Source organism: Oryza glaberrima, chromosome 5 (assembly GCF_000147395.1).
Source record: "Oryza glaberrima chromosome 5, OglaRS2, whole genome shotgun sequence".
NCBI classification, from domain to species: Eukaryota; Viridiplantae; Streptophyta; class Magnoliopsida; order Poales; family Poaceae; genus Oryza; species Oryza glaberrima.
In genome coordinates, this window is record NC_068330.1 from 20,732,047 (window position 1) to 20,757,979 (window position 25,933).

A 25,933-nucleotide genomic window follows, 5' to 3' on the forward strand; every position below is an offset into this window, starting at 1 on the left:
AACTTAATCTTCATCACCATCTTCGTCTTCGGGTGTGTTTAGTTCACGCTAAAATTGGAAGTTTGGTTGAAATTGGAACGATATGACGGAAAAGTTGAAAGTTTGTGTGTAGGAAAGTTTTGATGTGATAGAAAAGTTGGAAGTTCGAAGAAATAGTTTGGAATTAAACTCACCCGAATCATGTTAAGAAGAAAAGAACGTCACCTAAACTTAGCCCTTGTTTAGTTCCCAATTTTTTCTTTAAAATTTTAACTTTTTCATCACATCAAAACTTTCCTAGACACGTAAACTTTCAACTTTTTCGTCACATCGTTCCAATTTCAACCAAATTAGCGATTCTTACGATAGATCCGACGAGTGGCTGGGGGAAAAGGTTGAAGGCTCTTATCGTTGTCTGAATGCTGCGTCGCTGATCAAAAGGCTCTGTCAGTGACAACAGTGAAATGGACGAGACGCATGTAGTTGTACTGATGCCGCTGACGCCTGCTTTGTCAAGGACTCAAGGTCAAAGCGGTAGTTTGAGGAATCCCAAGCACAGCACAATCATATCACATCACATCTCACTTTTTTTTTGGGGGCTTCCTGGATTTAGGCCCGATTTTATAGACTATTAGTGTATCAATAATTAAGTTTTAATTATTTTAAACTTAAAAATATATTTATCTGATATTTTAAAATATTTTTTATAGAAAAATTTCGTGTAATATAAATCTTTTAGCAGTTCAAAAAAACGTGTTAACGAAATTAGATAAAATCTGTACTGTCATCACCGAAATGCTAATGATGCAATCGCCGGTTTGGAGTAGGTCGCGTGTACTGATCGCGTCAGCCTGACGTGTGATACTGATGTACTAGCCATTAGTATTAGGGGCAATTGCACATTTGACATATTTTAAAGTCTAACTACCAATTTAACTCTGTTTTTGTCACTTTGTTTATTTGACTCTCTTTTTTAAAACCGAAGCTACACTTTGACCCTCTTCTGTTAAGGGTATTTCACGGTGTTAACAAAAGCCTAAAATACCACTTCTACCCTTGCTTATTTGACATTATTCTCCCAAAATTCGTTTGTCACGGGGCAAGCTTCATGCATGCTGGCGCCGGCAGTCCTCGTAGCCGAGCCACCGCCACCGCCGGCCGTCGTCCTCGTCGACGAGCGAACGTCGCCCCTCCGCAGCTACCGCCAAGCCGCCACCGGTGGTCCTCCTCGTCACCGAGCCAACGCCGCCCGTCGTCGCCAGCGGCAGCCCTCCTCGTCGTCGAGCGGCTGCCCCTCCACCGCCGCTCCTCCGCATCCACCGCCAGCGGCGACCCTCCGCGTCGCGCCGCCAAGCCGCCGCTCCTCCGCAGCCGCAGCTACCGCCGGCCCTCCTCGTCGCCGAGTCACCGCCTCTCCTCCGCATCCGCCGCCAGCGGCGGCCTTCCTCGTCGCCGAGCGCCGCTCCTCCTCATTCGCCGCCAGCGGCGGCCCTCCGCGTCGCGCCGCCGAGCCGCCGCTCTTCCCGCCGCCCCTCTGACGCTACAGCTGCCGCCGAGCCGCCGCTGATAGAGGATAAGAATGATAGATGATAGAGAGAGAGAGAGAGTAGAGAGAGAGGAGAGGAATGAGTGGTAGAGGATAGATTGACGTATTAAGGGGCATTTTCGTCATTTAGGCTTGTAAATTCTTGTTTTTTATTTTTTCTAAGTGAAATACTCACGGTGTAGTGAAAGTAGGGTCAGACGGCAACTTTAAATTGAAAAAACAGGGTCAAATAAGTAAACTTAGAAAAGTTTAGTTAAATTGGTAGTTAGACCTGAAAATAGGGTCAAATGAGCAATTGTCCCTTAGTATTATGTTGTTCAGTTGTTATAGCTTAATTTAGAACCGTTCACATGTAGTAGCTCACTCATGGAAAATGTGTTGGTAGAACCGTGATAAACCATAAGGGGCCTTTGTGGTTCGTGGCCAAGACGTCTGGTTGGTGATCAGTTGCTCTTGGTTCATAAATACCTTGGGTGTCAACATGCAGCAAGAGGACAAGGAAGAAAACAAGGCTAGCGACCTAGCATTGCATGGGAAGGTTTGTCTTCACCCCTAATTAGAAAGCTAGCAGCTTCTTTTGATCTTGAGCTTTTCAAATAATTTAGAGTTTTATTTTGTACTCCTTTAAAACGCAAGATTGCGACACATGAAAAAAATGTCATGCTCATTGAAGTCCTGTGGAATTTTGAAACACATGAAAGCTTTAGAACCGTGGTTTGATTCGGACACATGAATTTAAGACATGGAAAAATATGGAGTGAGAACTCATGCTTATTTTCCTTTAAAATTGCTTTAGAGAATGGCTTATTTCATAGGAATTTTAAAGGAATTGGTAAAAAAAACAATCCAATTTCTCATAGGATATATATAAGTCCTTTATAATTCATATATTTTTCTTTTGTTTCAAAGGGGATCTCAAATCATGACAAGATTAAATTTCATAAAACTACATATATTTTGATCAACCTATCACAAAACACGAGTCTAAGGTGATGTATCGTAAAACAGTAGATTTAGCACTAAATTTATCATAAAACTACATATTTAAGGTCAAGTATCACAAAACTACAGATTTAATATTGAAGTTACCACAAAACTACCTATTCTAAGTTTATATCCCTTAGCACTATCATTATGTTAGAGCTATAAACATTGTAGTTTTATGATTAAACAGGTACTAAATCCATAGTTTTATGATAAATTTACTACTTAATCTTTATTTCTTTGGCACTCTATCTTGAATTTGTAGTTTTATAATAAATTTCACCTTAAATCTATTTTGTGATACAACACCTTAAATATGTAGTTATACAATAGTTTGATTGAAGAACCTGTAGTTTTGTGAAATTTACTTTTTGGAAAACATATAGTTGTAGAATTTAAAGAACAAACCCTTTTTTTTTCTAGATTCCCACATTATCTGAAGCTTCTCTAAGGTCATTTTCAGTGGAGAGTTTCAACTCACCGTTACCAAGAGTGCCATGTCATCTAAAAAGCTCTATACAAATGAAATAAGATCTCCAATGTACAGTTTCATTTTGCGGTTTCACGGGTTTGTCATAGCATTTAATAGTGATACATGTGAATATGTGATTACATTTGGATGAGATGAAACACTCTAGCCTCCAATGCTAGTTTCAACCAGTTTCATAGTCTTTGAAACATGATACACTCAGATGAAACTCTTTCCCTCTCTCTTCATAATTATATCTCCGTGTCATCAAATTATTTATGTGATATCTCATTTATTAAGAATAAAACTCCAATGAAACTATTGATGAGATTAGCCTAACCAGGAGTCCAAGACGTGTATGTTAATGCGTCAGCCCAGGGGCGGACGCAGAAAAAAAATTGACTGGGGACATACATAACTCATATTACAAGTTAAGTAGAAAGCTAAGTGAAACTCACGGGCATACATAACTCATATAACAAGTTAGAAAGCTAAGTGGAGCTCACCTCATACAAACTTATAAAAACTTTGAGATATTACATTATAAAAATTGTCCATTAACTCCCTTATCAGATCATGACAAGGATGATTAGATAGAGCATTGAAGGGAAACCTACTGCCCTAGAGAGTCATCCTCATCAATTATTGACTGCATGAGAGGGAGATATCAGTACGCACCGAGTGATACAGAGATCAGCAGGCCCAACGTGCCACAACTTCTTCATGGATGGAGTGCGCCGTGCGGAACAACATCGACGGTAAGTGATCAAGGAAGCGGCGAAGGTGAAGTGCGGTCTACGGAAGCACAATAGATGGGGCGAGATGACGATGGGCTCGCTTGTCTCTTCCCATTTCCTAATCCCTAATTTATGGATTTGCCAGTTGGGGGATTGAGAGAAGGGGAACGGACATTCGAAGCCTAAACGCGCACGCATTTGCGTGATGGAAGGAGCAGAAAAAAGGAGTGGGGTTCTTCTTCCCAATTAGAGTGGGGGCCCATAGGTCATACAATTAGGGACATATCTAATGAGTGTAATTTTTGACTACGGTCCAAGGCCCCCATTGATTATACGTTAAATCTGCCCTGGTCAGCCAATGAAGAAAAGAGAGCCCAAGGAGAAGGCAGCAGCAGTTTCAGCCGTTGATGGTTCAACCGTGGATGAGATTAGCCTAACCGGCGGGGCGGCGGCTGGGTGCGGCAGTGGTGGTGTCGGTGCCAGCTTGGTGGCCGGGCAGAAGTGCCGCACGGCGACTGGGGCCTTCCCCAGCCAGCAGACGGCGGTGGTGGCACGAGAACTCCTCCCCGGCCCGTGAGGCGGAGGTGAGCAACTTCCAGAGTTGCGGATAGTGGAGGCTACGGGGCCCCTTCCAGCGGCGACGATGGGGCTCCTCCCGGTGGCAAGCAGCCTTGGCGTCGGTCCCTAACGGCGAAGCTCTTTGCTAGCCTACGAGCGGCGTTGGCAACGGGTACATGTGGGCCTCTGCCACAGGTCTTCCGCCCGGTTGGTCGGCGAGAGGTATCCAGGCGCTCGCTAGCTCGGTTGTTGATGGCGACTCCTTTTTCGTGGAGGGACTTGGCGGCTGTTGTGCTGGAAAGTAGGCCACCTCGGCGTGCGGCAATGGGCTAGGACGGTTGCTTCCACACCAGCAGACGTGCATGTAATTGTCGACGCTAGGACTGCTCTAGCACTGATAGCTCGGTGGTGACCAAGGCGAAAGCCCGGACGATGACGCCTACGGTGCCGTTCCCTCCTTGGAGGTGTCTTGGGTATCTCCCCGTCCTATCGTGTTTCGATTATCCGGGTGTAAACCTAGTTCATTCTTGAGTCGACGATGGCAGTACAGTTTGGCGTCGTGTCCTTCTTGAAGGCATCGTCGAGTAAATCCTTGGTAGTCCTTAGCTTTACCTTGCATTGATACCTAAGAATGGTTTTTGGGAAGTCGGAGCTGCAGCGTCGAGACGTTTGATGAGCTTGGCAACGACAACTCGAAGCTATGCTTGGTTTCAGTTGCGGTTTGGCTGTTGTCCTTTGGGAAGTCGGAGCTGCTGCAGGATTGCAAGCTCGACAACGATGACTTAAGTTGGACCGCGTTAATTGCTTTTCGTTTCGGTGTAGGGTAGCGAGTTTTTGGGTTTGCAAGGCTTGTCAGTTTGTCCTGGGTGTGCACAATTAACTGGTGGTCATGAAGTCAGAGTTGCGGCATCAGCGGGGCGTAACGTGTGACAACAATGACATGAGCTCTTTTGAGTTGTGCTTTGGCTTGGGTCGGGTCGGGTCGATGCCCTGACCTGGTGTTTCTTGGCGAAGTCGGAGTCGCCCAATCACATGGATAATGATGTGATGACAATAACACGTCGTGCCTTGCTAGGGTGGGGAGTTCTGTTTCCTTCTTGCTTGCTGCTTGGCTTTACCGTTCTTGTGTTGAGCAGCGTTGTTGAGTGTTGTGCTTGGCTAATGTTTTGTCGCCGTGGTAGTTTAGGCTTCTTGGAGTGTTTATTGTAGTTGTGGTTTTTACCCAGTTTTCTTTAATTAACTGTGCACCGTAAAGTTTGGTCTTATTTTCTCCTTAAAATAAGACACCTTCTTATATATAAAACGCCGGCAACAGTTGGCCGTTCCAAAAAGAAAAAAAAAAGCCGTGGATCGGCATGGGAAGGGAAGATAGCCCAAGACGCGGCCTCTCGCCGGTGGGCTCTTCAGTTCCCACCTACGCTGAGCGCGACGCGTGCCGTGCCGTGCACGGGCCGGGGCCGGGGAGATGGCCGGGCCAGCCTCGACTTCAATGCTTTCTCAACTTCTCATGCTGTCCCGTCCCAGCACGACGCACCGTCTCGTGTTTTATCACACGGGTCACTAGCATGGGTGATGGAAGCAGCTGCGAGCTTGACACAGGGTTCCAAAATGTGACTGCTCACCGGATACTGCTTAATACACGATGACCGCTCGTTCACTGACGACAACGACAAACGATGAAATTCAGATAAATTTTAACAAATTAAATTGACTTTTTTTAAAACATAGCTGGCCTACCGAGTGGATAAGAGTATATAAGACCAAAAAACCGGACCACAAATTATATTACTAATATAAGACCAAAAAACCGGACCACAAATTATATTACTACAGACTATTTTGGGAGCCTGAAACCGTAGTTGCTAAAGGCTTCCCTAGACAGGGTCTCCATCGCATTTGGCAACCCTGGTTGGTTTGACAAGATATAACATCCATGAGAAACCAATGGCATTACAATAACTTACAAATCTTTACTGTTTTTATCAATTCCTATACTCTTGTGGATTCTCAGTACAACAGTACGTGGAAACCAATCCCTACTCCAGGGATAAATTAAATGAGCCACACCCCACAATCTCTCCGTCTTATATCGGTAAAGTAAAATATTACCAGCAGAGTATTGTACCCAAGGGAAGAGCGTGTAGAACCTGAAACAGAACCAAACAGAAAACATATGGAATGGCATACACATCTTGCAAAGCAGACCATGGAACAGCAGATTTACAGGCAGCGGCAACCGTGCATTCGTCATAGCGGGCTGAAGGGCTCTGGGAGCGGCTCGAACCGGTGGTCGAACAGTGGGCTCTGGTCGGGCTTGCTGTCGTCGAAGCCGTGCAGCCAGCTCGTGTTCCTCACGTCCTCCCTCAGCAGCATCGCCTCGTAGCGCGAGCTGCCGTACATGTCCAGCTCGCTCAGCGTCTCCTTGCCTCCGATGCTTCCCCGGTCGGGTGAGTCGGTCGAGCTGCCACCGTTGCGCGAGAGAGCCCCATTGGAGTCCCCAGAGAAGTGCCCGTTGGTGCTGCCATTGTCGGCGTAGTGCCGGTGGTCTCCGTTTGAGATGGTGTGCCCAGGATCTGACATTCGAGCTGGCCTGCCCTTGCCGGCGGTTGAGCGGATGCTATGCGGGAAGAGGGATGCGCCACGGATTCCACCTAAGTTCTGCCGAATGTCCTGTCACAAGTTCAAGGAGTAATGTTAGCTTCTTTGAACTTGTGATTTGCGTATGGCAAGAAAAGGCACTGCAACACAGTCATGGTTCATGCAATGTCGAATCAAATGTACATGACAAATTCTGGCTAAATGCAAACAGAATCCTAACTGGTTCAAAGCAGGGTTTTACTAATCTGATGGAAACACAGGAAGAAACGTACCATGTGCCTGATTGCCATGTCAAGTGACTTCTTTGACATCGTCATCCCAAATCCATTATCTGTCCCTGTGGCAGGCCTGGAGACTTTACTAGGTTGACTATCCACAGTAGACCTCTCACTCTGTCTGTTTTGGCGTCCATTTGTGAGAGTAGGTGTCCTGGATGGTGCATCAGAAAATTTACTTCGACTCATAGCAGGCACAGACACCTTCTTTACAGGAGCTGAGGCAGCTGATGGTTCAGTATTTGAGGTTGATCTTACTCCTAAAGCCATGCCTGGCCGTGATCTACCAGCAGATAGTGGCCGTTCAGGCAGTTTTGTCCTAAGATTTGGTGGTGTTTCATTTGGAAAATCAGGGATATCAAGTGGACGAACTGGAGCTCGAGGTCGTGGACCAGGGGAACTTGGACGAGATGACGGAGCCGATGAAGGTGCTGAGTTCCGGCCACCATTTGCTGCAGGTCGATTGATAGATGATGTCAAGCTACTGATGCTTGAACTCCGCCCAACAGAAGGCGAGCGACCAACAGCAGGGGCCGATGAGCGCATTGCAGGCTGGCGTGTAGGTGTGGATGAACGTGAGCTGGAGCGGCTCATTGAAGGAACTGTACTTGAAGACAATGAGGTGGCACGGCTTATCCCAGGTACATTACTTGAGGATGAGCCAGGACGGCTTGTTGCAGATATTGTAGATGCATTTGAGCGACTTGTTGCAGAAATTGTAGATGCACCTGGGCGGCTCATTGCAGGAATTGCACCAGAAGATGAATTGGGCATAGCACGTGATCTAGAGGTTGGCGTTGATGGCCTTGAATTTTGAGCGGATGTGGTCCTGGCAGCAGCTGAGTCGCTTGTAGAATTGGCTGTTTGACGAGTTCTCACAGGAGTAGATGGGCGAGTTTTGGTTGGTGTAGATGGACGAGTTTTAACAGGAGTGGAGGACCTTGCTGGAACAGGGCGTGAAGCTGCAATTGATTGCTTTGGTGCAACAACAGTGCTGCTTCGCCTACTTGGGGTTGTAGGTCTTGAGCTGACGGAGGAAATGCTTGTATTGAGAACTGCTGTCCTGTTGGAGCTAGACATGAGAGTGGACTGAATAGAAGGGCGAGTGACAGAGTTACTTCTAGCTGGTCTAGTGGGAGCTGTAGAATGACCATTCTCTGTTTGAGATACTGAAAGCTGCAAAACAACGTAGTTTGAAATAAAAATGCTAATTATAACCAAGATTAATCAAGGAGGAGAAAAAAAAGCCCCGAGAGTAATTATGCAACTACTGCCTAGGTAGTTCGAGTAGGTAGAGAAGCAAGAAGCGTGTTATCACCAGACTCCCTGGTTTGGGTGGTCTTCAATTCCAATATGCAATTCGTTAAATAAAGTTGTTTTTGTATCTAGTTGTGGCATATATTGGGAAATACTTCAATGCATTGTTCATTATTGAAATCTAATGTGAAACCTTCAATTGCTAACAATGAGTAAATTTTTCCCTCGAAGAAATAAAATGACAATAACATTGAAAGCTTTTCAGATCAAAACACTTATTTGAATATCAGCTGCATCCCATTTTTCTACACTGGTTAAGACTTAAGACTATGTGTCATTAATGAAAACTTAACAGGAAAACAGGTTGTAGGAGCTCAAAATGTTTCATACTACCAAAGATCATGCAGCCAAAGAAAAAGGATGCATAGCCCAGACAGCAACTATTCATCAGAGATATATATCTGGAGGTATTGATCCCTAAACTGACTGTTGTTACAATGCAACATGGATAAAATTGTTCCTTATTTCTTTAGAAAATTGGGTACAGGTTGTCACTGAAACTACGAAATTCGAAGTATATCTGCAGAAAAAGAGCCTTAAACTAGATTGCAAAAGCAAATCTCCAAAATTTAGCACGTCCATTCTAATACAAATAATACATAGTACATACCCTCGATGCTCTGGTGGTTGACGATGATCTAGTGGCAGTGCGCTTAGGTAATATATTTGGGGATGGTGTTTTCTCAGCAACCTCCAGTACAGGACAACGGGGTGTCCCAGGGGGAGTAAGAAGCCTGAGAAGAGCATCACAAATTATGTTTCATTATAGTAGAAACAAATGCTTAACATGTATGGACTAGAGAAACAGACAACCAATCAAGCAAGAAACCATATAGTTACTACAAGCTTTTAAAATACTATAGAAAACAACCAAAACAGATTGATTATGTTTTCACAGCAAAAAGTCATAAGCGATTACAATTATATATTGTAGGAACAACATATTAATGGCACATTTGGCCCAACAATAAATCTTTCTTTTCGTGGCATGCTCCTGCTAATATCCCCAAATTAGTATCAGCATATCTCCCCTAGTTTAACATCAAATTGGCCTTCCAAGGGAAGAGGAGCCCGTCCCCACAGGGTGCCTAACTGCCTATCCATCCAATTGCATATTTCATATATTTCACGTTTGCTCAGCACAGCGATTCAATTCCTACCAACTGCAATCACCAAGGCCATCCTTAACGAGAAACGATCACAACCATCACAACTACAACCGGAAGAGTGACGTTTCTGGGGGCAATGCAGCATATCCCTTTTACGAAACAAACAAAAACATGTCACTCCAAGATCAAGCCTACTCAAACCACCCAAAACAAGCGTTCAGTACAAATCCAGCCCAAAACACGTCAATTCAAGTCAACCCAGCAGATTTAAAAAAAAAATACAGCTACAACTTCACATAAACTTGTGCTGTACCAAATACACTACGAAGATCACCACACCGACAACAAAAGGAGATTAATCAAAATCAGCGAAGGTGAAACAAACAAAAAAAAAAGAAAGAAACTGAAGAAAACGAAATCGATGATCACCAGTCATAGTCGTTCTTGCCGACCTCCGCGCCCAGCAGGTCCTCCATCTCAGGAAAACCAAACCTCAGAGTTGCTCCCCCCGCTCAAACTGCAGCAACAAATCCACCCAACCAAAAGCATCAATAAAACCCCCACCTCCAAACTCCAAACCGAAGCAAAGCATTAGACCAAAAGCCGATACCACCAGCGCGCCGCTACCTCCAGCCACGAGCGAGCAACCCACCGAGCCGGATCCGCGCCCGGAACCTTCCAGAAGCTTCGATCCGATCCCTCACCCTCACCCCCAGACACACACACCCAACTTCCTCCAAGCTCCAACCAATGCCGCTCTCCCCTCCCCTCCCCTCCCCTCCCCTCCCCAGCCGCTGCCCCCTCGGCCTTTGCTTCCTCGCCGCCGACGAGATCCCCTACGGCGAGATCGCGGGGAGGGAGGAGGGCGGTGCGCGTGCGCGTCGTCGTCGCCTCTGCGTGAGCTGAGCTCCCCTCCTCCTCCTCCTCCTCCTCACGCTGCGCTGTGAAAGCTTTTGTTTTTGTTTCTCGCCGTAAAGGCTTTCGCGAATCGTGATCGCCCCCCGCGCGTGGGACCCGCTACGGTGACAATGGCGGGCGGGACCCACGAGGAGTTGGGCCCCACCTGTCGGTGAGTGTTGGGGGTGGCTTTGAAGGGTGGGCGCGGTGGCAAAGGGGGAGGGGTGGTGGTGGTGGAGTAAAGTATGCGGTAGTAAGTCAGAGAGGCGAGAAGTCGGCGCGGGCGAGGTGTGGGAGTAGTGGGACCAGGGTGTGGTGGGGCCCACGTGTCAGTCGGTTTATGGTCTTGTGCAGTGAAAACTGAAAAGAAAAGAACAAATGTTTTCTTTTATCTCTGGAAAAGAAGGTACAGAGATGTTTGGTTGGGTTAGAGTAATCAGGTGGGTGGTCACTGCTCAGTGGATGATTTTGCTGCGATGATGATTATTACACCTTCCGTATCAAAATATAGTAACTTTTAACATTTAAAATTTATCTCAGAATATTACAACTTCTCCACTTATCTTCTTTTCTCAACCAATCACAATCTTTCACCATTCAAATTCTCCACCAATTTTTTTTTCTCAATCAATCATAATTTTCTTCCATTTAATTCTACATATTTTCTTCACACCCGTAATTAAGCCTAAAACTCTTTATACTACCTCCGTTTTGGAACGGAGATAGTACTACTAGATGTAACGTGATGTAATATAAACTTCTAAGTTCTAATATTGTATTAGTGTAGTGTAGTGAACCGGCAGCCTGGCAAGGTTGGCACACTGGGCAATGGCTAATGGTGGTCAAATGAGGCCAACGTGCAGCAGCTTAACCCCGGAGCTAGATCCTAGAAGGTGCACGTGCACTCGGATCTCCTCCCCACGCCGTCCGATCGGAAACGAGCGTCTCAGATGATGCTTCCACTTCACATCATTACGGAGTACATCGCTAGCACTTTCTCTCTTTCATGTTGGGGTTGGATCTAGCCTGGATCAAAGAACAAGGAGATCTCATCTCATCTGATCCGATCCGAGCCGTGGGCTAATTTCTGCCACATTTTTTCTAGGTTGTCAATTGTACTTCACTAATTGTATTCGTAGTGTTCCACCCCACCTGATACATCTTTTTTGCCGTACGATTGGACGGTTTTAAAGTTTAAGAACCCGTGCAAAAGTGGTAAAGCAGCTTTGTGTTAGGGAGTAATCAGGGAAATTAAGGAGGCACAGTGTACAAAAACACGAACAGTGTACCGAACATGAGGTCCAGAACTCCAGATCTTCAGATCTTGGCAAATTGCAGAGTACTTGCGAGGATGGTCATGTACACTGAACAGTACAGCACTACCAACAATAATGTACATGTGGCCCCCAACCCGAGTTGAAACCATCTGCATATGGTGGACAGTGCTGGTGTATTATGCACTGGATTACACTGACAAAAGGAATTTCCTTCCCAAGCTCATGCTCTGACAAAATTACAATGCCAAAAAATTACAAATGGAGGAGTCCCATAGATGTTCCTCCATTACAAAACCATGACTCAATTTACACCCATATTTTATTGATGTTCCATTTCGACGTTAATATATTTTATCGACCAGTTCACCCAAAAGTTTAAGCTAGCATATTCTTAACATGTCAAATGAAAACGAACTACCACTCATTTGTAAAACCATGACTCAATTTACATCCATATTTTATTGATGTTCCATTTCGACATTAATCTATATCATCGACCAGTTCACCCAAAAAGCTTAAGCTAAGCATCTTCTTAACATGTCAAACGAAAACGAACTACCACTCATTTCTGGGTGTGCAAATGTGAAAATTATGGAAGGGGAGGGCCATCCAGACCCATCATGGCAAGATGTGGTCACTTTCGGGCGCACACCGTAGGTTGGTGGCTGCATATCTCGGCCGGGGGCGGGAGGGCACCGGCGAGACGTTCGGTTGGGCGATGGCGACCCCGGTAGTTGCTGCATCATCGCCCAGGAGCCGGGCATATGGTGTGGGGGGGCACTGCCTGCCCAGCACTGTGCCGGGATCTGGCTCCTCCTGCACGGCTGCAGTTCACGCGCAGAGCAGTGCCTGCCGCCGCTGCATCGCCAAGCTTCATCTGCTCATCACCTCGCCAGGAAATCCGGGAGGGGTGTGTGGTGCTCTCCAGTCCACAGTTCATCATCTCGGTCGTTAGGTGCTGTGGTCCTCTTCAGATGAGGGCAGAGCGAATGGAAGGGAGAAACGTTCATAATTGTTGATTGACCCAGATGCAGTGCTCTCCATGGCTCCATCTGTGCAGCTCACAGTTCGGTTCATCTGCTGCAACATTGAAAAGGATCTTGATTAATTTATCGCGATTTTCTAACGCATTAAGCAGTAATTTTGGAACAGTAATAGGAACAGAGGAAATAACTGGAGCAGATTTGTATCACATGAGTCTGTTCTTCTTTTTCTTTTTTTGTGAATTATGCATTAGCTGTCAAAGTTTCGGACTGGGTATTATAAAATGGAGAGGATGTTATAGTCAGTCAATTGTATAGCGCATCTAATCTATCCAGTTTCACAACTAATTATGCAGTAATCTACGTATTAAACAAAACAAATACCTGCTGATGCAGATGACTGGGAATCTTCGTTCATCAGTTATCAGTGGAAGAACTGCTGGCTCCTCATGTCAAACTTCTGGGGAGGATACATGTAACATGCAGTCAAGCCCGTCTGCACATGCCATGCATTCCCTGATCACCGTCCTCCCATCGATAATGCATGGTCCTGCACTTGCAAAACTGTCTGTATTGGACGACAATGCAATCAGCCGTATCATTTTTGTCCTTTCAACTACAGGGGTAGAAAATAATACAAGTGCAGGCAGCAGTGCTAGCGCTGTGGATGTCATGGACCTGCATTGTTTCCATCTGATTACTGGAACCGAAAAACTGTCAGCTACAGGAGGAGAGGATAAGGTCCTAATTTGTCAGGGGGCCTTCATATTTTGTGCTCAATAGCCAACCAAAAGACAGTGAACTTATGTATTCTTCTAACACATAACATGGTGAAAACTATCATAAAACCCTAAAATAATGACATCATATGGTTACTTCTGTACTTGTAAACGTGTCTTATTATAACAGCATTCCTGTAGTGCTTGCTTCTATCTGTTTCCAGATGTTAAATTGATTAACAAATGATGGATCCTGGATTGTACTTGGGAAGCCTTAGAAATTTGCAGTACTGCAAAACTACAGCCTCAATCATTGAGAACAAAGGAAGTACTTCACCAAACTTAAATATGTCAAAGGCAGGAAGACTTAGACCATATTTTTTCACCGGAAAGGAAAAAGCAAAAGCGACATCTTAGCTGTTGTTTGATGGATGATCTAGCTGAAAAATGATGGCACCTTCAAGTACCAGTTTCCTTGAAATGAGACATTAATCATTTGTGCTTGTGTGCCATTTCACTTTCCCAACTTTAGAATTTTTAGCAAGGCACCAACCCACCTAAATTATATATTTCACTCAGCAATCCAAAAGGTTGGCATTCAATAACAGAATGAAAGAAGGAAAGGGGATATGTTACACCAACGTAACACTGGTTCAAGAAGAAGCTTATGTGAGGCATGAGAAATCCAGAGTTTCAGATGGTCATGCATGGCAATGTTGTCCAAAGCCATGTAATTGTGACAGTTTTCCAACCATCAACCACTATATCTACGTTGCTCTTGCCTCTCAAGCTGCAATAAACCACACAACCAGCTCACTACTGGCAGTTCGCCAACCCTGTGGACTGTGGAGTTTTTATTGACTATGAGGGATTCAAGAAAAAAAGTTACCCAATCCAGTTCCAGTCCAAAAAAGTAAACAGGACCAACTTAATCAATTTTTACCTTACATTCAAATGCAAACTCAGAAGATCAACAATGCTGAAGTACATGTTGACAGCCACTAGGAAAAAAAAGACTTCAATGACAAACCATAGAAGCAGAGTCTCAACGTCAATGGACTGGTTGTAAGCAAAAATACCCGAGACATCCACTACAGTCTACACAACACCACCAAACACAGCCCTGCAGTCTGCAGATGGACCGAGAAGCACACCATACTGACTTTGAGAATATAAATAAGTTTCAATTGGCAAAAGCATCGAGAATATTGCAAACTTTACCAGTCTAAAAGAAATATTGCAAACTTTACAACAAAGGCAGCAAGTAGCAACAATAAACTTGACCAAACACAGCATATCAAGGATTTTCTCTTCCTTTTCTAAACCGCAGGACCAAACAATGATGCAACTTTCCTTGGAGGGACACTGAACCATTACTTGCTGCATTATCATGGGTTTCCACAGTGCCGTGTGACTGCATGAGTGAGCACTGAGCAAAAGCCCACAAAAAAGAGCGGTCGAATGATCTCCCTGTCTCCCAGTCCGAGATGACCACCAGATCAGTTTCAATGTCATGCCAGGTCAGTCGGCATCCATGAAGACTGCACTGCACGGTGAGGCCAGAAGATCACCGTGCAATCACTGAGAAATCAGCTTACCACTGAGTAATCACCGCCGCAGAGATGCATTGTAAAACGTAGGCCTGATCGGAATTTCCCCGAACACCTAGCATGCACGCGTGGGGTTGCCGGCACCAATGCTCAGATAGCGCAAATCCTACACCGAGTTCCAGACTACAAAAACCCTAGAAGAATCCCCTACCGCAGCAAACTCCCTATCGCGACGAGCCGACGACCGGCATCACCCACCACGGGATATGGGAAGATCAAGCGGACGATGCGTTCGGTGAGCTCAGAGAGGACAAATTAAGACGATGGCGCAGGGGAGGAAAGCGCGTACGTACCAGCGCCTCCGGGGACCCCTCGTGCTTGCCCGAGCTCTGCCTTCACGCCGGAAAATATAAAAAAGGATCCGCCGCCGCCGCCGACGACGACGACGACGACGCAACCCCGCGGCGCGCGCCGGCAACCGTCGTCGTGGCCGTCGTTGCTGGTTGTGGCCGTCGTGGCCGTCGTAATGGGTTGGGCCCATCTCTTGATACAAATAGTGGGCCGGCCGGCTTGATGAATACTGGGCCGTCCATCACCGAACGAACAGCCCACAGAAACCCCAAAAACCGAAAATCCAGAGTCGATCGAGAGCCCAAATCGAAGTCCAGATTTGGCGGGAAGGGCAACGACCGGTTCCCGCGCTCCTCTCCTCCTCACCTCTCCTTTGATCCTTTCCGAACTCTACGTAGGCCTTTCCTCCTCTGCCTCTCGTCCATCCAAGAGGGGGAAGAACAGTTTCATCGTCTCCCGAAGCTAGCAGAGGCACATATTTTCAGAAACCAAGAACACACACTTCGCGGAGAGTAGTTTGGATCGGATCGGGATCGGGATCGGTGTGTCGAAGATGAACGATGCCGACGTCGGGAAGCAGATCCAGCAGATGGTCAGGTTCATCCTGCAGGAGGCCGAGGAGAAAGCCAGCGAGATCTCGGTCGCCGCGGAGGAGGTAAAAGAAATAATTTGATCTCCTTCGTCTTCTGTTCTTCAGAAATGGTGTCAACTGAAAAACGATCTTGATGGGGGTGATGCAGGAGTTCAACATAGAGAAGCTGCAGCTGGTGGAGTCGGAGAAGCGGAGGATCAGGCAGGACTACGAGCGCAAGGCGAAGCAGGTGGACGTTGGAAGGAAGATGTGAGCATCACACAGAAAAGATCTCGATCGATAGCAACTGCATATTTGCGAAAAAATGTTCAACTGTGGTGATCGAATCAGTGTCGTCCCTGATTATTAACTCTGTGTTTGGATTTGATCTTTCGCATGGTTGCAGCGAGTACTCGACGCAGCTGAACGCGGCGCGGATCAAGGTGCTGCGGGCGCAGGACGGCGTGGTGGGCGAGATGAAGGAGGATGCCGGCAAGAGCCTCCTCCGCGTCACCAAGGACGCCACCGCCTACAGGAAGGTCCTCAAGGGCCTCATCGTGCAGGTGATCACCACCAAATCCCCTCACACCCTCTACATTTTTCTACTTCCTCTGTTTCACAATGTAGGACTTTCTAACATTATCCACATTCATATAGATGCTAATGGATCTATATATATAATAATGTCTAGATTTATTAGCATATATATGAATGTGGACAATGCTAGAAAGTCCTACATTGTGAAACGGAGGGAGTATCTAGCTATCCATGCACATTTTGGTTCAGAGAAAAGATTCAGAGATCATTGATCAAATTCAGAGCCTGCTCCGGCTGAGGGAGCCGTCGGTGGTGCTGCGGTGCCGGGAGGCGGATCGCGGGCACGTCGAGTCGGTGCTGGAGGCGGCGAAGAAGGAGTACGCCGAGAAGGCTAAGGTGAACCTCCCCAAGATCCTCATCGACGGCAAGGTCTACCTCCCGCCGCCCAAGACCGCCCGTGACGCCCATGGCCCCTTCTGGTACACACAATCTTGTTGCTTCCTTGTACCTGATACACCAGTAATATGCTCGTGCTAACGCTACGACGCATTTTGGAGCGACTATCAAAACTACATATTGACAAGCAGTAATACATGAGTTTGTATACGACTCATCGTTACTTCATCGGAAGCTGATTTGTGTCCCTAATTTTGCAGCTCTGGAGGTGTGGTGATTGCATCGCAGGATGGCAAGATCGTCTGCAACAACACGCTGGATGCGAGGGTGGAAATCTCTTTCAAGCAAAAGCTTCCTGAGGTATATATGTCTTACCTCATCCATCAATGCATGGTAATTCAGTGGATTTGATACGAGTGTTTCATTTTCTTCTCTCCTGCAGATCAGGAAGAAGCTCTTCAGCCAGAAAGTGTCACAATAAGCAATTTTTTCGGGTTCTTGATATCCAGGAATAAAACAGAGACGTGGTTCACAATATGTATATTTTTGTTGTATTTTGGAGTACTATTCCCTTCTGTCAGTTAAAGTGCACAGGCCGTGTATGCAACTAGTAAGGCCAAAAGTTCATTTCAGTGAAAGCAAATGTCTCGTTGTGTAAAACACTATATATATCTCTTTGTGTAAAACACCATGAGAAGTTGAGAACCCTTTGAGTTCATCACAAAACATTGATTGCAATTGCACCAAGAGATCGACACTGTTAGTTATATTTGACAGACACATACAGTTTTGATGCCTCTGCATTGCAAATCTTAGCATAATTGACAGAAATAAGAAGTTAAGAAACTTTTACAAGAAAAGGAGAAAACTACAGCCCACCAGAAAAAAGGGCTCCAAGGCGACGCAACGCAACAGGGGTGGATGGATTCAAGCAAAGCTCACCATGAGGCCCTTTCCTCGTTCATAGTTATCCCCCTCTGGCTTCTCTTCAATCAATCTCTGCCAGAAAATCCAACACAAAGGATCACAGCATCAACAAAGGCACAATGCTGCTCCAGTATAAGTTGATAATTGATTCCTTTTGCAAAACCAAAATCAAATAGTGCTAATAATCACCTCCGATAAAATAGTGCTGGTAGAGACAGAAACAAGCTCAAATAAAATCTGTAATGGACCAGGTAGATGTCAAACATGATCAATTGCAAAAGCAAACTACACCGAATTAAAAGCCACTGACCAAGGAAAAAAAAAGGCTCTGATCTGCAAACATGATACTACATTCCAAAATTCAGAAGATTTCAACAAATAGACTAGTAATAACAAAAATGAGAGGGACTCCTTAACAAGAGTCTTGAGCAATTTCATTTTTGACCAAGTTGGAATTGATACATGATACTATGAGAACTTCTATAACTGGACGACGACAACAACAATAACAACAACAAACTATCATGCTAATAATCGAATCCTCAGATCAGAGTGTAGTTACTCAGAGTGCAACAAGTAACTACACGAAACAGCCAGATGAACGATTTAATTCTGCTATTCTGTGGCCGAAGGCTGAAGCTTGGAAGATGCGAGTGCCACTACGGCTCTGCATTCTATGCTTACCAAAGTTCTGAACAAAGAGCAATTCAGTGTTGTTTGTTTCGGGAGGTTGTGCCCTAAGTTAAGTTGGTACCTTGTAGATAGTTGGTAGACCATAGTTTCAGTTTGGTGTTGATGAATGTGTCTGAATTTCGCTTCCTCTGATATCTTGGAGAGGAGTTGTTTACACCCAAATCAGAAGAGAAACTTGCATTTCGTTCCATCAGAAAGGGACCAGCTGCTGAAACCGCTTTCCCCCACGAATCTGCTGTCCAGAGCAAAATTGAAGTGATAACAGATAAATCCCACTGTTGATAGCTGAAAGCTACTCCAACCAAAAAATATTAAAGAAACTGACGATGTGAAGCCGTGACCCAAACCCTAGAAATGAAATCCAGCTCCTCCCATCCGCCCCCCCCCCCCCCCCCCCCCCCCCAAAACCCTAGAAATGAAATCGGTGCTCATCACCATCCACCTCCAGCGGCCTCCGCACATCACAGGCCGAGTCGCCGAATAGCCTCTACCAACCATCCCCAATCATACACCAAAAATCAAACATTCAATCGCGCAAAAGAGCCACAAACACAGGGGGAAACAGAATCAAACGACAAAACTGCGAGACCTTGAAGCGATTCCGCCTCCAGCGGAGGCATCTCCCGAGCGATTCATCTTCCCCCTGCCCAGATCGACTCGCTCTCCGCCTCATCTCCCTCTCGTCAATCTCTCTCTCTCTCGCCGCCTCAAACTTTGATTGGAAATCGAAACGGGAAGAAGTGGAAGAAGAAATCAAGAAATAGACCAAAACAAAAAAAAGGAACATATTAATGGGCCGGGTAAAAGCTCCAAGAAAAGGCCCATTAATCGAATCAGCATCCGCTCGCCTCTTCTCCTATTTAAACCCTCGCCTTCCCGCTCGCGATGGCTCTCCCCCATCCAAGAACTCCACGAACAACAAAGACCCAAGAAAGAAAGAGATATCAGAGAGGAGAGCAACATCGCGAGGGAATCAAGAACATCCGAGAGAATCAATCAGCGGGTGTAGAGAAGCGATCGCAAGAAACCTCAGCAACCAAGAGAGCAGGGAGAAGAAGAGAGAGAGAGAGGGGGGGGGGGGGGGGGAATCGATCGGTAGCGGAGCAGCAAGCAAATCAAGAACGCAAGAACAGGGGTAGCGGACGCCAAGAAGCAGAGGAGATAGCAAGCTGCGGGGCTCCGACGATGGAGCAACCCCTCTACCTCCACAGGTTGGTCCAGGCGAACTGGACGAGGATGTGCCGTCGAGACAGATTCTGCTTCCACTGCCGGTCTCCCTTCTGCCACCATTGCTGCCCCGAGCATTGGGATCGTCACCATCCGGCAGGAGGTAGCGGCCGAGTCGCTACGGTCGGTTCGAAAAATTTCTTCCTTCTTCTTTGTTCTTGACTTCTTGTGCTCCGATCGAGTTGAGAGCTGAGCTGAGCCTCTCGTGCGTGTTGCCCCCCATGCCTCCTTTTCTTCTTGTTGCAGATTGGGTTGCTCGGAAGTGGAGACCCCGCTGCGTTCGCCAAGTACCCCGTGGGTCGCTGGGGGTACAATTGGAACTATATACAGAGAGTGAAAGACTGGAATCGGGATTGGATCCTGTTGAACCCCAGGATGACACCATTACAAGGGCGTGGTCGAACCTGCGTTAACTGCAATCAGAAAATCGGGGAGTCTTCGGCGAGGTACTGCTGTTTAATGTGCAAGGTAAGTCCTTGTTCATACTTCAAAATTTGTGCTTGGGACCGTGCGTGGCTACAACTAATTCTTGTTTAGAGTCTTGGCCATCTTGATTTGTGGATGCGCATCATGCGTTCTTGTCTTTCTTGATCGTGCGCAAGTTCTACTTCTTGGACGGAAGCTTGTGCAAAACCAATATAGAAATCTTGGTTACTCCAATGGAATAGGTTCCTAGTTTAGCCATCTAGTAAAAGAAGAGAATCCATTATCGTTTTCAGATGACTGAAAATAAAATATATCTTGCGATGCTTAGTCAATGTGGTAGTGTGGTACTAATGTGCTCTCAAAAAGATCATGTTGACCTTCAAAAAAGAAAATTAATGATGTTCATTTTATCTGTGCAAGAAAATGCTGTTCATTTCATATCTTCTTCGATCGATGGACAGATAGAGGAAACCTCTTTGCTTCGTTGTTAACTGCTCACATGAAAGTGACCTCACTAATTGTAATCCAAAATTTCCATTGGACAGCATAACCATGTCCACCAGGGCAAAGGGAGGGACATGATTCAGGCACTTGCAGCAGGAAATTACTTCCAGATTCATCGCCCTGATCGTTTCTGCACCATATGCATGTCGTCCTTCTGTTCAGCTTGCTGCGCTGAGCACATTGAGCGACACCATCCAGAAGAGGCTAACGCTCATGGCGACCAGATCATTGAGGTTGTTCACGTAGATGCTTGGGCAGCGGTTGCGCCGTCTGTGCTAGTCCCCGAGGATGTCCTTCATGGTGTTCAGGTATATATATCTCAGTCTCCATTTCTTCAGAGACACTACAGAATTGAGCTTGATTTAATCCATTACAGAATTGAGCTGCCTCATGTGTCCTAACTTGAGTGGTTGCTGCTTGGTTTCTGAACTTAGGTCGTGCATGCTGGTGGTGGAGCTCTGGTTTACCCTGTCATGAGGTTAGAAGCTCCTCCTGCAGTTCAGCATGTGGGCGACGTCCCTTGGCAGCATAACTGCGGCGCACCCGGTTGCCATGAGATGATTCTGGTGCAAGCACAGTTCTGTTGTTTGCGTTGCAAGGCTGCAGTTCATTGGGCAGCTTAGATCTTAGTTCTCTCCGTGCTTGGCAGTTACAGATCAGGCTTAGCTGTTGGCCCTTTGTTACTGTAGCAAATGTGGGATAGTGCACTTGACTGTCTCAGTGTGTCTGATCTTTTTCCCTGCTGCCTCTTGTCTGCACAAGATGCAGTCATTCATCTGAAGCTCCTGTGAATTCTGTGGTGCATAAATAGATGCAAAGAACCATCAGAGATCCCTAGATTTTGCTGTTGAGATGTTGGATGCTTTTCACTGTTATATTTGGAGTACTATTCCCTTTTGTCAGTTAAGCGCATAGGCCGTGCATGCAACTAGTAAGGCCAAAATTTCATTTCAGTGAAAGCAAATACTCCCTTTTGGAGTATCTCTTTGTTTGTGTAAAACGCTAAACATCATACTGGGCTCAGGTTAATACCAAACCATACGAGTTCATCACTAAACATTTATTACAATTGCACCAAGAGATCCACACTATTAGCTATACTTGACTGACACATACATGATGCCTCTGCATTACAAACCATAGCATAAATGACAGAAATAAGAAGTTAAAAACTTTTACAAGAAAAAGAGAAAACTACAGCCCGTGAGGCCCTTTCCTCATTCATAGATATCCCCAATGGTTCTCTTCAATCAATCTCTGCCAGAAAATCCAACACAAAGGCCTGGGATACGCAGAAGTAGCATCATTCACAGCATCAACAAAGACACAATGCTGCTCCAGTATAAGTTGACAATGATTCCTTTTGCATCATCTCCGATAGAACAGCACTGGTAGAGCCTGAAACAAAGCTCAAGTAAAACCTGGCAGAAGTCTTAACAGATGAGGTAAAACATGATCATCCGCAAAACCAAACTACACTGAATTAAAAGCCACTGAATTCAGGAAAAAAAAAGGCACTGAGTTGCAAACAATACACAACATTCCAAAATTCACAAGATTTCAATAAAATAGAATAATAACAAAAATGAGAGAGGGGGGGAGGGGTCCTTAACAAAAGACTTGAACACTTCTTTTTCGGAAGGCCAACCAAGCTGGCTGGCATTACATTGGTAGGAGATGATTTTAACACAAGCAGATCAAGGCTGAAAGAAAAGGAATAACTGAAAACTGTACAGAGTGCTGGCAACACTGTTGTTCGTCAACAATCCTGAACAACTAAGAGAATAATCTCACAATATTCTTTCCTGCCTCCCATGCTCCAACAACTCATTTGAACGGTTATTCGATTGATTAGTTTGATGGACTGTTGATTCCCCGCTATGAAAAAAATCGTGTGTTTCTTTCCAAGCAAAGCTCGCAATGAGAACATCTATATCTAGACAACATCAACATAATCATGTGTTAATCATCAGTCCCGATTAGAATGCAACAAGTAGCTATACGAAACGGTCAGACGAGTGGTTTGGTTCTGCTATTCTGTGTTTCTGTGGCTGAAGCCTGGAAGATGTTTGTCCCTACACTACGGCTCTGTATTCTGTGCTTACTCCAGTTCTCAAAAAAAAAAAAAAAAAGACCCTATAAAAAAGTGTCTGAATTTTGCCTAACCTACTCTCTGGAGAGGAAATGAGCAGGATTTACACCTTAATCAAGCAAGGAGACTACCATTTCATTACATCAAAACTGGCATATATTATCGGGATAAGCAGAAAGGGGACAATTGCTGAAACCGCTCCCACATGAATCTGCCATTCAGAGCAAAACAGAAAAATTAACCCACGACAGCAAAAGCCCACACCTGATAGCTGAAACTTAACCAAAAACATATAAGAAACTGACAATAGAAATGAAATCCAGTTCCCATCCGCCCCCCAAAACCCTAGAAATGAAATTGGGGGTTCATCACCATCTACCTCCGGTGGGCGGGCTCCGCACATCAAAATTCACAAGACGAATCGCTATTTTTCCTCGATTAACTATCCCAATCACACCAAAATTCAAACATTCAATCGCGCAAAAGAGCCACAAACACAGGGAGGAAACAGAAGTACAGAACCAAACGACAAAACTGCGAGGCCTTGAAGCGATTCCACCTCCAGCGGAGGCATCCCCCGAGCGATTCCTCTTCCCCCCGCCCAGATCGACTCGCTCTCCACCTCCTCTCCCTCTCGTCAGCCTCAAACAAAATCGAAACGGGAAGAAGTCACAAAAAAGAGAAATATATTAATGGGCCGGGTAAAAGCTCCAAGAAGAGGCCCATTAATCGAATCAGCATCCGCTCGCCTCCGCTCCTATTTAAACACTCGCCTTCCCGCTCGCTATGCCTATGGCTCTTCTCCATCAAGAACTCCACGAACAAGAAGACCCAAGAAAGAAAGAGACATCAGAGAGCAGAGCAACATTGCGACGGCATCAAGAACATCCGAGAGAATCAATCAACAGGTGTAGATAAGCGATCGCAAGAAGCCTTCGGGATCAGAGAGCAGGGCGAAGAAGAATCGATCGCAAGCAGGAGAAGAGAAAGGGGGAAGAATCGATCGGTAGCGGAGCAGCGAGCAGCCGCAAGAACGCAAGAACAGGGGTAGCGGACGCCAAGAAGCAGAGGAGCTAGCAAGCGGGAGGGGATAAGCTGCAGGCTCCAAGGCAGCCTCCAATGGAGCAGCCCCTCTACCTCCAGAGGTTGGTCCAGGAGGATTGGAGAATGACATGCAGGCGAAACAGGTTCTGCTTCTACTGCTGGCTCTCCTACTGCGACCACTTCTGCAAAGAACATTGGGATCATCACCACCCGGAAGAGGGCCTTCCCCGTGTCGCTACGGTCGGTTCGAAAGACGACATCTTCTTCTTCAGGTTGAGTTGCTCGCTGAAAACCCCGCTGTGCTCGCCAGGTACCCAGTGGGCACCGAGTACGATTGGGAAGGTATACAAAGATTGAGAGGCGACGAACAGACGAACTGGATCCTGTTGAGACCATGGGTGCCACCAATGTACGGGCGGAAGAAGGATTTCTCGAGCTGCGTGGACTGCCACCAACGAATCAAGAAGCCAACAAACGCGCTCTACTGCTGTACAATGTGCTAAGGTAAGTTCTTGTCCATACTTCGAGTTGTGCTTGGAACCACGCGTGCCTACAATTTCCTCTGGTGTAGGGTCTCTTGGCCATCTTGATTTGTGGATGTGTTCTTGTTGCCTTGATCGTGCACAGGTTTCTTGGACAAAAGCATGTGCAAAACCAGGATAAAAAAAGAAGTTTGTATTTTGGTCATCTAGCAATAAAAGAGGCTCCATTTTCGTTTCAGATAACTGAAAATAGAATATATCCTGCTACATATGCTATGTAAATTTGTTGCTACTTACTAATGCTGTTAATTTATCTTGTATATTAGTATTTGGGTATTTGCTCGTGCACAAATTAATAGTGGAAACCTCTGTGCTTCGTTGTTAACTGCTCATGCCAAACTGAATTCATTAACAATGGTGATCCGAAATTGCCAGCTTAACCAAGTCCAAGAAGAGGACCAAGGGAGGGACATGGTCGAGGCACTTGCAACAGGAGATTACAGTACCCAGGCTCTACTCCATGATAATTTCTGCGTCCTATGCACGTCGTCATTCTCTTCAGACTGCTGCACTTATCACATGGAGCTACACCATCCAGATGTTGAGGATATTGGTGTGTGGCTGGTACTGATAGAGGTGGTTTACGTCGACGGCTGGGCAGCGATTGCGCCGTCTGAGCTAGTCTCTGAAAATGTCCTTGCCGGTGTTCAGGTATCTCGGATTCATTCCCGGTCTCCAATTCTTCAGAAACATTACAGAATAAATTTGAGTTGCCTTCCTACTATTGTCCTAGTTCACTTGGCCGATTGATTGTTGCTGCTTGGTTTCTTAACTAGGTCCTGCAAGTGCAAGCTGATGATGAAACTGTACTTTACCCGCTCAGGAGGACAGTAGCTGCTGCGGTTGATCGTTTGGGCCATGTCCCTGGGTGGCATGGCTGCGGCGCTCCTGGTTGCCATGAGATGATTCCGGCGCAAGCACTGTTCTGTTGTTTGCGCTGCAAGGCTGCAGTTCATTGGGCAGCTTAGATCTTAGTTCTTTCTGTGCTGTGCAGTTACAGATCCAGGCTAGCTGTTTGTCCTTTGTTTATAGTGCACTTGACTGTCTCTGATCTTTTTTCTTCTGCCTCTTGTCTGCACAAGATGCAGTCGTCTGAAGCTCTTTGTGAATCCTGTGGTGCATAAGTGGATGCAAAGAGCCATCAGCAGACAGCAATATAATCCCCAGATTTTGCTATTGAGAGGTTGGATGCTTTTCCTTTCTGTATCTCTCTGTTGATCCGGATCCTATTTGCAATCTGGATTCTGGCATGGCACCATAGCTACAGGGATTGCTAAGTAGATATGTCAGTGTATGTAGCCTGTAGATAAAGGCATAAAGCTTTGCTCTAATCTCCCTCTCACCCTCTCTCTCTCTTCTTCTTCCTAAAAAACTATGGTTTTGCTAAAAAACTTGGCACCACATTTTTGGCTTGATTAGTTGATTTCAATAACCTTTTTCCACCATGTGATTGCTAACTATCCTTTTCCTTTGTATATAGTGAGTAGTAAGGAAAAAAACTACAGTGTAATATTTAAAAATTACACTGTAAATATATGAAGTTTATAGTACTATAAAGTATGAAATTTGCAATGTAAAAGTGTATTGAAAAATGAGTCTGTTTTCTTAACGAAAAAATGTAGCTC

General features: G+C 45.7%; 2 protein-coding genes, 2 long non-coding RNA genes and 2 pseudogenes across 7 annotated transcripts; 3 read left to right on the top strand and 3 right to left on the bottom strand.

Annotated features, from left to right (window-relative positions):
* Positions 1 to 6,091: 6,091 nt before the first annotated feature.
* LOC127774601 (uncharacterized) lies at positions 6,092 to 10,504 on the bottom strand. Of its 2 annotated transcripts, none has more exons than XM_052300871.1 (5): positions 10,200 to 10,504; positions 10,002 to 10,089; positions 9,074 to 9,197; positions 7,144 to 8,322; positions 6,092 to 6,943 (listed from the first exon to the last, which is right to left on the bottom strand). In XM_052300871.1, exons 2-5 carry the CDS (start codon positions 10,046 to 10,048, stop codon positions 6,521 to 6,523), a joined length of 1,773 nt encoding a protein of 590 aa, XP_052156831.1. In that variant the 5' UTR covers positions 10,049 to 10,089; positions 10,200 to 10,504; the 3' UTR covers positions 6,092 to 6,520. The 2 variants fall into 2 exon arrangements, with proteins under 2 accessions (XP_052156831.1, XP_052156830.1); XM_052300870.1 differs by having other exon boundaries at positions 10,183 to 10,504.
* A 1,417-nt stretch (positions 10,505 to 11,921) lies between these two features.
* LOC127774407 (uncharacterized) lies at positions 11,922 to 15,501 on the bottom strand. 2 transcript variants are annotated; one of them, XR_008017733.1, is made up of 3 exons: positions 15,352 to 15,501; positions 13,114 to 13,279; positions 11,922 to 12,826 (listed from the first exon to the last, which is right to left on the bottom strand). It is a non-coding gene; the product is annotated as an uncharacterized LOC127774407 (long non-coding RNA). The 2 variants fall into 2 exon arrangements; XR_008017732.1 differs by having other exon boundaries at positions 11,923 to 12,823.
* A 248-nt stretch (positions 15,502 to 15,749) lies between these two features.
* On the top strand, positions 15,750 to 17,601 carry LOC127772860 (V-type proton ATPase subunit E2-like). 2 transcript variants are annotated; one of them, XM_052298843.1, is made up of 6 exons: positions 15,753 to 16,004; positions 16,090 to 16,190; positions 16,327 to 16,483; positions 16,740 to 16,936; positions 17,114 to 17,213; positions 17,296 to 17,601. In XM_052298843.1, exons 1-6 carry the CDS (start codon positions 15,903 to 15,905, stop codon positions 17,332 to 17,334), a joined length of 696 nt encoding a protein of 231 aa, XP_052154803.1. In that variant the 5' UTR covers positions 15,753 to 15,902; the 3' UTR covers positions 17,335 to 17,601. The 2 variants fall into 2 exon arrangements, with proteins under 2 accessions (XP_052154802.1, XP_052154803.1); XM_052298842.1 differs by lacking the exon at positions 17,296 to 17,601 and having other exon boundaries at positions 15,750 to 16,004; positions 17,114 to 17,264.
* Positions 17,157 to 19,219, bottom strand: LOC127772861 (uncharacterized). The gene is made up of 3 exons (XR_008017476.1): positions 19,063 to 19,219; positions 17,796 to 18,705; positions 17,157 to 17,289 (listed from the first exon to the last, which is right to left on the bottom strand). It is a non-coding gene; the product is annotated as an uncharacterized LOC127772861 (long non-coding RNA).
* Positions 19,220 to 19,238: 19 nt separating this feature from the next.
* On the top strand, positions 19,239 to 21,402 carry LOC127772858 (uncharacterized; annotated as a pseudogene).
* Positions 21,403 to 23,414: 2,012 nt separating this feature from the next.
* On the top strand, positions 23,415 to 25,276 carry LOC127774256 (uncharacterized; annotated as a pseudogene).
* The last annotated feature ends 657 nt before the right edge of the window (positions 25,277 to 25,933 follow it).